Here is a 10,542-nt window from a genome sequence, read left to right as displayed (position 1 = left end):
GGGATTACAGGCGTGAGCCACCACGCCCAGCCCTTTCTTTTCTTTACGGAGCTGCCATCATGCATTCTCTATTCGAGAACACTTGTCATAAGCAGTTCCCTGTCTTCTAGTTGTGTAGCACCTTTACCTGTTCAAACTGCTTTTGGTCTGATATTTGTCCCTCCTCAATATAAGCAAGGCGGAAATCACTTCCATCTGATAGATGAGGAAACTGAGGCAGAGTGGTTGGGGTCAGATGCTAAGAGTGTCTGGACTGTGATGAAGAGGGTGTCTGGGGTGGATTCTAATGAGATAAAGTTTTCCAGCTTGACTCTCCAGCTCCTAGGCCAACACTCAAGAGAGGAAACTCAGGGTTGGGGGTGGGGGAAGGACAGAAAAGACAATCCCAACATTCTCATTTCAAAATATTTAATTTTGTCTGAAAAGGATACATTCCCGGCTTCCCTCCCACCACATCACTCCGGCCCACCAGCAGTGACACACTCGCACGCACACACGCACATAAGGCCAATGGGCTACGGTCTGCTTCTGCCCTCTCTGGCTGGGAAGAAGGAATTTCTCTCTTGCCTCCTTCCCCCAACAAAGGTAAAGAAGAGAGGGGCCCGCTGGAATGCCAGCTCCCAGGGAAGGACACAGAGCCCCACACACTCTATCACATCACATGCACTTAGAAAAATAAAACCAAGTGGTGTTCTGGCATCCCCAACACCGTAAGAGAGCAATATCCACCTGGAAGTCATCTTTGCCATTTTCTAGAAAAATTTATTGCACTTAATTAGCAGATGTTAAAGGAGCTCTGGGGTAGAGCTTTGCCATGAAAACCAGACGCTCCTCGGCCCTTTGCGTTCCAAGGAGCACGGCTCCCGGGGCCCAGGTAGAGGGCTGCCCAGCTTCAGAGGGGTTTTCCCCCACTGGCTTGCATGCCTGCCGCCCTGCCTCAGGCAAGAGGACCGTAGGAGCGGCCTGCACAGCCCCTCAGCAGGGTTACATGTACCCAGACTGAAGGTTCACTGCTAAGTGCCCCCTCCAACCTCAGAAGCCAGACAGGAAAACCTCTTCCTTTGGCCAAGGGTCAGAGTTACCCAGGTCCTCCACAAAGTTGCCGTAAACCTTGAAAACTCTCCCTCTCTCTAAATGCACACGTTCCTCCATCAGATGAGACACTTATAATATGAATATTCTTGCAAAGTTCCAGCTCATTCATGATTTGTCTGTTCTGAGGTTGCACTGAGGGTGCCACAAAGCTTTAGACAGGATGCTTAGGAAGTAGACGGCACTTCCAAGCCCATCGGGAACCCGCAGAAAGCCAAGGTAAAGTCAGCTTCTCTAGCCTCCAGTGATTGACAGATGTCAAAGATCCAAGCACAGGAGCCGCAGTCTCCAGCGGTCGGCCTCCAAGAAGCAGAGGGCCCAGGAGGGAGCTGAGGAGACTCCCATTCCCTCGACAGAAACTGAGCAGGCACCAACCCTCTCCTGCAAGCATGGATTTCTTTAGGACAGGAGAGGAGACAACCTTACCTGAGCACTTCTTTTCCCCCACAGGTCAGCCTCTGTGGACATCCTCCATCTTGTCCCCACCAGGCTCCTGACTCAGAGGGGCATTTCGAAAAGAGTCCAGCAGCCACACTCTTTCCAAGTAAGCACTTCGGGAAAGAACCCAATACCCACTGCCTGGGGGAAAGAAGGGAGGGCACCAAACAGGCAGAGGGCGGGATAAAGAGGAGACACATCGAGCCACCATCCCAGCCACCGGGCTCGGAACATGGACACCAGAGATTTAGTGTCCATCCTTAAAAAAATAAAACTGCAAAAACACAAACCATATACTTTCCGGCAAAGAAAATGAAGAGCTTTTAAGCTCAAGGCTCTTCCACTAATAACAAAATGAGAACCGCCCTCTTGGTGATCCACCAGGCCAGAGGGAGCGTGCCCAGGAGGGAGAGCTGCCCGGGGCAGGACACTGACATGCTGGATGTGCCTGCCCTGTGTGGTTACAATAGAGTGAAAGTGTGTACATGGTTTTTAGAGAACCACAAAGTAAAAGTCAGGGGCCTGGAGGGAGGAGTGACCTCCCTTGGCCTCAGGGCCCCTTGTCAAGTCCCCCGGAGAGGTGGGTGTGCAGGTCCCCAAAGGGCCGTGGCATTCCCCTGGGGTGAGGTCCACGGCTTGGTCTTAACGTCTGTTATGAAAAGTCTTTAGAGGTCAGGGCCTGGGACTCTGAACCACCACGGTAAATAAAGCCAGTGTTACGGAGGACGAAGCACGCCCATCGCCTCTGTCTCCTCTTCACCATAGGCTGCCCGCCCTGAGCAAATAAACACACCCATCTCAGGGGTGTCCCAGTGACCCAAATGAGCAGAGGCTTCCATGAATTTCCTCAGTGAAATCTTCTGAGCACAGCAAAAGGGTGAGTCCCACCACACACGAGAAAGGAGTCGTTGTGAGGCAGGGGAGACCACAGCTGTGAGAAGCCACAGCATGGCCAGCCTCACGAGTGGCCCCCATCTCCTGGGACCAAGACTGAGGGGACCCCAGGCCTGTGTAAACGTCCCAAGAGCCTGCTATCCCGTGAAAGTGGCACTGTGACCTTGGTGACTCTAGACTAGGTGTCTTGCCCTGCTGACACCCTCCGGGCAGCTCGCATGGGAGGGATCCTGAAGCAAGAATTGCGAGGCCCTGGCTGCCCCCAGGGAGAGTGCACTCCAGCCCAGGCCACACCGGTGAGCAGAGCAAGAAAAAAGGGAGCTTCTCAAGAAACACACCCCAGCTCTCATGCCCATGGTGGAAGGGGGCTGTGGAGGCATTTTCTAAACACCACTAGGAAGATGAATCCTGGGGTCCAGGAAGTTAAAGCCTCCTAGGTAAGAGGGGTTTTCCTTTTAATTCTATGATCCAAGACTGGACATTCGGTGGAAAGAAAGAGCAGGCCCAGAGGCCTGGTCTAGTGGGACAAATGAGCTTCACATGGCCTCTGAGTAGCCTGGAGAGGAAATGAAAAGGCCTCTCTCAGCCCTGGCACTCAGGGCTCAGAGAGCAGCCATCCTAGGAGTCTCTCCTCCACAGCCAATGAAATGCAGAGAGAGCCGATGGCCTCAGAGCCATAAGGGAAAAGGGGTGCGGGAGCTGAGAAAGGCTGGGCACACTTCTGCTGCAGGCCCCAGCCCCAAGCCCCATCCCAGGCTGTGCAGAGACCCCACTCCTGCAGCCTGCCACCCATGCAGACACTGACGGAGGAGCTGGTGTGTCCTGCTTCCAAAGAAGATGGGAACAGATGTTACTCAAAGACTGTCTGGGGAGAATGAGGTGCGTGACAGACACACCTTGAGTGGAAACGCGCCCTGCTACCTGAGAAGACATAAGGTGACAATGATCACAACTCACTCTGCAGAGATAGCCCTCGGCAGCCCAGGCTGGAGACTGAGGGAGAGTCCAGGGACCCTGAGCGCCCAGGAGAGAGGTGTGTACTCCAGAGGTCCCCTTCTGATTCAACTGGGACATCCAAGAATAGAAACTAAGGCTGAGTCACCCATCTACGCAGATTCTCTTGCGTTCCCCACCAGTGAGGAGACTGGCCCCTCAGGGACGTCGCCACGTGCGCAGGCCATGGTATAATGAAGCTGAGACGTGGCCGCTCCTGCAGCAGGTGCGCCGCCATGCGCCCACGACGAGTCATAAGTCTCCACGCATGTGAGGGGTTACAGGGAGCCCCCAGGCAGAGGTCTGAGGTGCAGGCAGTGCCCCGCCCGGGCGGGGGGCACGGGTTACAAGGGCCCGTATTTGGTCTCATACTTGGACACGATGGTCTTGCACTTGCCCACCTCCTTGCGTAGCTCGGCCACCTCCGTCCGCAGGGCTGTGTTCTCCTTCTCCAGGAAGGCTGCCCGGATGGTGATCTGATTCTCTTTCAGGCGCCGGGCATCCCGTGACCGTTTAGCTGCCACGTTGTTCTTCTTGCGTCTTGTCCAGTACTTTTCATCCTGTGGGGAAGTGCCCTCTGTGAGTCTCTCGTCTTTCCCCACGAGAGAACCCAATTTTTCCACTCCCACCACCTGGATTCTCCTAACTCATCTGGTGTGGCCAGAACTAAAGCAGGGATACCAGGGAGGGAGCAGCACAAACCAGGGCACATTGAGGGCACTGCCCTTTCCTCGGGGGCAGGACGAGAAACAAAAGTTATTTGGTACGTTACATGGTGAAGAGAAGGAGACTCATCTCCTGGAGGCCTGGTACCTGCTGCTCCAGCACAAAGCATTGCACTGTCCACACCCTTGCCTCACTTAGGCATGTTGGTTGTGGGTAAGGGCCTAGATCCCCGAGTTCAGATCTTGGCTCTCCAAGATTACTAGCAGTGAAACTGTGCAAGTACTTTAACCCCTCAATATCACAGGTCCCTTATCTTTACAATGAGAAATAACAGGCCAGGCATGGTGGCTCACACCTGTAATCCCAGCATTTTGGGAGGCTGAGGCAGGTGGATCACTTGAGGTGAGGAGTTTAAGACCAGCCTGGCCAATATGATGAAACCCCATCTCTACTAAGAATACAAAAATTAGCCGGCGTGGTGGTGCACATCTGTAATCTCAGCTACTCAGGAGGGTGAGGCACAAGAATCGGTTGAACCTGGGAGGCGGAAGTTGCAGTGAGCCGAGATCATGCCATTGCACTCCAGCCTGGGTGACAGAGTGAGACTCTGTCTCAAAAACAAAACAAAACAAAAACAAACAAAACAAAAATCAGTGCCTGGCCTACAGTGAGTACCATCTAAATATTCACCATGATCATCACATCATTATTAAAGTCTCATAAACCTCCCCGGGAGGGAGGTTCAGTTTCAGGTGCTCCCGTTTTACAGATGAGGAACTTGAGGCACAGCTAGGCCACGAGTGGCAACATGGAGTTTGGACCCAGGTGTGCCTGACTCCAAAGATTTGGATGAAAAATCCTTGCTGTAAGTTTTTCATAGGAAAGGATGGAAAACTGCAAAATTCTCTCTTCCCACCAGTTCCTAACAGCACCACCAGCTTGAAAGCTGCTTGCTCATCCCTGGGGATGGCAACATACAAGCAACCCTTTGTCCTTCAAAGCAAGGACTTTTTCAACCCCAGTTCCTGTGGCCTAGTGAGCTCTTGCCCAGTGGCCGGGCTACAGCCAGGGAGGCAGGAACATCAACACAGCCGATGGCCCGGGGAAGGAGAGAAACTACAGGGAGTCACACTGGGGCCAAATGCCACGTGACTCCCTTTCTTTCTACCAAACTGCTGAAGGACATAGCTTTAAGCACTGAACTCATGTCTTTCCAAATGGTGTCACAAGGAGGGAAGGCTCTCCAGATAAAATCAAATGCGAGGAGCCATATCCCCTAGGCCCTTGAACCAACGCTGCATCTTTATTTATAAGGAATACCAGGTTACCTTCTGCTCATCGGGGACAAAGACCTTCTTGGCCTTTTTGATCATAGGCTGGGGCTTCAGGTCCTCCTCAGCAAACTTGTGCTTCCGAGGGTTGAAGAGCTCCCCGCCTGGCACACTGGAGAGCACCAGGTCGGCGGGGTCCGGATTGAAGTTCACATCCACTTCCACACAATTGGGGTCGATGGGACTGGGAGTCTCCCTCTCCTTCTCCAGGGAAGATTCTAAAAGACACAGAGACAGGAGGTCCCGAAGCAGCCCACTGGACAGAGAAGACCCACGCCACACACCCAGACACCTGGTTGAACCTCAAGGCTGCAAAAGCCACCGCCGCCTGGGGAGAAGAAAACCCCAACAGGACCAGCCCCTAAGCCAGACTGGCACACGGTTCAATTCCACAACACAAACATTCAAAGAATTCTTTCCTTCAGGAACAGAATGCTCAAAAGGAAACAGAAGCCCCAGAAAAAGACAGGGTTTTCCAATTGTTTCCACCCCCTCCAGAAATGTTAAGCAAAACATTAATTTTTTTTTTGAGATGGAGTCTTGCTCTGTCGCCCAGGCTGGAGTGCAGTGGCGCAATCTCGGCTCATTGCAAGCTCCGCCTCCCGGGTTCATGCCACTCTCCTGCCTCAGCCTCCTGAGTAGCTGGGACTACAGGCGCCTGCCACCGCAGGTGCCCGCCACCACGCCTGGCTAATTTTTTTGTATTTTTAGTAGAGATGAGGTTTTACTGTGTTAGCCAGGATGGTCTTGATCTCCTGACCTTGTGATCCGCCTGCCTTGGCCTCCCAAAGTGCTGGGATTACAGGCATGAGCCACCGCGCCCAGCCTAAAACATTAAATTTTTATATTCCCTTAACTTCCTGTGATTTCAAGATCTCCAGTAATGAGAAACAGCTGCGTCTCTCCAGGCAGACACAGACTGAAGAATGGAAATGGGTTCCAATTTTTTTTTTTTTTTTTGAAACAGGGTCTTGCTCTGTCACCTAGGCTGGAGTATAGTGGTATGATCATGGCTCACTGCACCCTTGACCTCCTGGGCTGGAGTGATCCTCTTGCCTCAGCCTCCTGAGTAGCTGGGACCGCAGATGCACACCAACACGCCTGGCTAATTTTTTTTTATTTTTTAGAGACAGGGTTTCATTATGTTGCCAGGGCTGGTCTCAAACTCCTAGGCTCAAGTGATCTTCCTGCTTCAGCCTCTGAAAGTGCGGGGATTACAGGTGTGAGCCACTGCACCTGGCCAGGTTCCACTTTTTTTCTTTTTCTTTTTTTTTTTTTTGAGACTGAGTCTTGCTCTGTCATTCAGGCTAGAGTGCAGTGGTGCAATCTTGGCTCACTGCAGCCTCCACTTCCCGGGTTCAACCGATTCCCGACTCAGCCTCCCGAGTAGTGGAGACAACAGGCATGAGCCACCAAGCCTGGCTAGTTTTTGTATTTTTAGTAGAGACAGGGTTTCACCATGTTGGCCAGGCTGGTCTTGAACTGCTGAGCTCAAGTGATCCACCCGCCTCAGCCTCCCAAAATGCTGGGATTACAGGTGTGAGCCACCACGTCCAGCCCGGGTTCCACTTTTGAGTCCCTGAGACATGTCTGTTACTGTGCCATCTAGTCACTTAGTCTTTTTTTTTTTTTTTTTGAAGAGTCTCACTCTGTTTCCCAGGGTGGAGTGTAGTGGCGTGATCTCAGCTCACTGCAACCTCGACCTCCTGGGTTCAAGCTATTCTCCTGCCTCAGCCTCCCAAGTAGCTGGGACTACTGGCGCCCACTACCATGCCCGGCTAATTTTTGTATTTTTAGTAGAGATGGGGTTTCACTATGTTGGCCAGGATGGTCTCAATCTCCTGACCTCATGATCCACCTGCCTCGGCCTCCCAAAGTGCTGGGATTACAGGTGTGAGCCACTGCGCCCGGCCCCATTTAGTCTTATGACAACTAGTTTACAGATGAGGAAACTAACGCTCAGAGAAATAAAATGGTTTTCCCAGGGTCACACAGATGATAAGCAATTGAACTAAAATTTGAAACTTAGTCTGGCTGGCTGATTCCTTGTTCTTCCCTGCCCCACCTGGCTGCCATTTAATAGTGGACACTGATTGGATTAAAACCACCTCTAGAATTCTAAGGTTGTGTGTTATTAGAGATAAGAGTTATATTAAGAAAAACTATACCTTCGGCCAGCTCATTCAATGCTACTGATAGGAGTATACAAAATAATTATTCAGTCAACAGATACTTACTGAATACCTGTTATATGCCAGGTTCTGTCCTGGCAAAGACAAAACAGTTAACAAACAGCTAAAAATCCCTGCCTGCATGAAATGTTATTCTAGTGGGGAAAGCTGCATTACACAAGATAAATAAAAACGATATATAAAAATGTCAGATGGGCCAGGCGTGGTGGTGCACACCTGTAATCTCAGCACTTTGGGAGGCCGAGGCATGTGGATCACGAGGTCAAGAGATCGAGACCATCCTGGCCAACATGGTGAAACCCCGTCTCTACTAAAAATACAAAAATTAGCTGGGCGTGGTGGCATGCGCCTGTAGTCCCAGCTACTCAAGAGACTGAGGCAGGAGAATTGCTTAAACCCAGTAGGCAGAGATTGCAGTGAGCCAAGATGGTGCCACTGCACTCCAGCCTGGCGACAGAGTGAGACTCCGTCTCAAAAAAAAAAAAAAGTCAGATGCCGGCCTGGCGTGGTGGCTCATGCCTGTAATCCCAGCACTTTGAGAGGCTGAGGTGGGTGGATCACCTGAGGTCAGGAGTTTGAGACCAGCCTGACCAATATGATGAAACGCCGTCTCTACTAAAAATACAAAAATTAGCCGGCCGTGCCTGTTATCCCAGCTACTCAGGAGGCTGAGACAGGAGAATCGCTTGAACCAGGGAGGCGGAGGCTGCAGTGAGCCGAAATCGCGCCACTGCACTCCAGCCTGGGCAACAAGAGTAAGACTCCGTCTCAAAAAAAAAAAAAAAAAGTCAGATGCCATGTGGATATCTCAGAGCTCAGAGAACATTTCAGAGTAAACATTAAGTGCAAAGGCCCTGAGGTAGGTGCTTGGCCTGGTGAGTTCAAAGAACAGCAAGAAGGCCAATGTGGCTGGAGGGAATGAATGAGAAAGGAGAGTAAAAGGATTGGTCTGGAACAAAAAATGTTGAGCCTTTAACTCTAATAAAGCAGTAGTTCTCAACAGGAGGTAATTTTGCCTTCTGGGTACATTTGGCCATGTCAGGACTGGAGAGAGTGCCGCTGGCATCTAGTGGGCAGAAGCCAGGGATGTTGCTAAAGAGCCTACAATGTGGGCCAGGTGTGGTGGCTCATGCCTGTAATCCTAGCACTCTGGGAGGCCAAGACGGGTGGATCACTTGAGGTCAGGAGTTCTAGACCAGCTTGGCCAACATGGTGAAGCCCCATCTCTACTAAAAACAGAAAAATTAGCCAGGCGTGGTGGCAGGCGCCTGTAGTCCCAGCTACTCAGGGGGCTGAGGCAGGAGACTCGCTTGAACCCGGGAGGCGGAGGTTGCAGCGAGCTGAGATCACACCACTGCACTCCAGCCTGGGTGACAGAATAAGACTGTCTTAGAAAAAAAAAAAGAAAAGAAGATCCTGCAATGCATAGGTCAGTCACGCCTCCAACCCCAACAAAAAATCATCTGGTCTAAATGTCAATGGTGCTGCTGATTCTGACTTTTATCCTGAGATAGAACACCTGGAGGGCTCTGGGCAGAGGTGTGGCATGATCAGACTTAGGCTTTAATCGGATTCTGCACATAAATTCATTGTATCCTATTAGACAGGGGTTAATTACAGAGACATCTGAGTGTCAGAGGAGTGAATGACCAGGGACCCACATGGTAACTGTAGGCAGTTTCGGGCATGCCAAACCTAGTACCTGCAAGACAAGCAGCTCAGGTACCTACCACATGAGAATGTTGTTCAAAGTGACGCCATGCCTGGGTGCCCTTCAGCAACAACCAAGTGGCAAGATGTGGTTAAGTTTCAGGGACAGGATAAGAGAAAGCCGCAGGAAACAAAAGGGGAAAATTTGCAAAGAGGCCTGGGGACAAGATTTTGAGGAATTCTCATTTCCCCGTGGATACCTCTATGAACAAATTCTAGAAAATGACAATGAAGGCTGAGCGCCGTGGCTCACGCCTGTAATCCCAGCACTTTCCGAGGCAGGTGGATCACCTGAGGTGAGGAGTTCGAGACCAGCCTGGCCAACACGGTGAAACCCTGTCTCTACTGAAAATACAAAAATTAGCCAGGTGTGGTGGTGGGCCCCTGTATTCCCAGCTACTCAGGAGGCTGAGGCAGGAGAACTTGAACCTGCGAGGCGGAGGATGCGGGAGCCGAGATCGCACCACTGCACTCCAGTCTGGGCGACAGAGTGAGACTCCATCTCAAAAAAAAAAAAAAAAAAAAAAAAAAGATGACAATGAGACCTTAAAATGACTTTGCTGGAAGAAGAGGGAAAGGGAATAGATCTGTTGGTAACTTGCCTGAAATATAATTCTCTCATAGGTCCACCATTACAAAAGATGTCAAAATTAAAATCAAAGGCTGACATTGGAACTCCAATGCCCTGCTGGTGTGAGTACAAATGGATATAACAACTTTGTATGCTATTTGGCAGGGTCTACACAAACTGAACATATGCATGTCCAATGACCTAGCCATTCTCTTCCTAAGCAAATGCCCAAAAGAAATGCATATATATATTTACCAAAAAACATGTAGATGGGACAGGCACAGTGGCTCACACTTGTAATACCAGAACTTTGGGAGGTGAGGCAGGTGGATCACCTGAGGTCAGGAGTTTGAGACCAACCTGGCCAACATGGCAAAACCCCATCTCTACAAAAATAAGCCAGGAGTGGTGGTGCACACCTGTAATACCAGCTACCTGGGAGGCTGAGGCAGGAGAATCGCTTAAACCCGGGAGGCGGAGGTTGCAGTGAGCTGAGACCCCGCCACTGCACTCCAGCCTGGGCGACAAAAACAAGACTCCGTCTCAAAATAAAAAAAAAAAGACGTGCACATGAATGTTCATGGCAGCATTATTCATAACCAAAATCAGAATGTCCTTCAATGGTTAAATGGATAAGCTGTGGTACGTTAGTACA

The 10,542-nt window shown here is 50.8% G+C and overlaps 1 protein-coding gene across 2 annotated transcripts in view; it reads right to left on the bottom strand.

Moving 5' to 3' along the window:
- Positions 1-391: 391 nt before the first annotated feature.
- TEF (TEF transcription factor, PAR bZIP family member) overlaps positions 392-10,542 on the bottom strand; it is a 32,595-nt gene continuing 22,444 nt past the window's right edge. For both annotated transcript variants that reach the window (XM_055374743.2, XM_055374742.2), the window contains exons 3-4: positions 5,412-5,632; positions 392-3,977 (exon numbers count right to left, since the gene is read on the bottom strand). In XM_055374743.2, coding sequence (XP_055230718.1) covers positions 3,762-3,977; positions 5,412-5,632 — 437 coding nt within the window. In that variant the 3' untranslated portion in view covers positions 392-3,761. The remainder of the gene's footprint in view (positions 3,978-5,411; positions 5,633-10,542) is intronic.

Source organism: Gorilla gorilla, chromosome 23 (assembly GCF_029281585.2).
Source record: "Gorilla gorilla gorilla isolate KB3781 chromosome 23, NHGRI_mGorGor1-v2.1_pri, whole genome shotgun sequence".
Classification (NCBI taxonomy): Eukaryota; Metazoa; Chordata; class Mammalia; order Primates; family Hominidae; genus Gorilla; species Gorilla gorilla.
The sequence above is the reverse complement of the archived record's forward strand: the minus strand, read 5'-3'. Positions and strand labels throughout refer to the sequence as shown.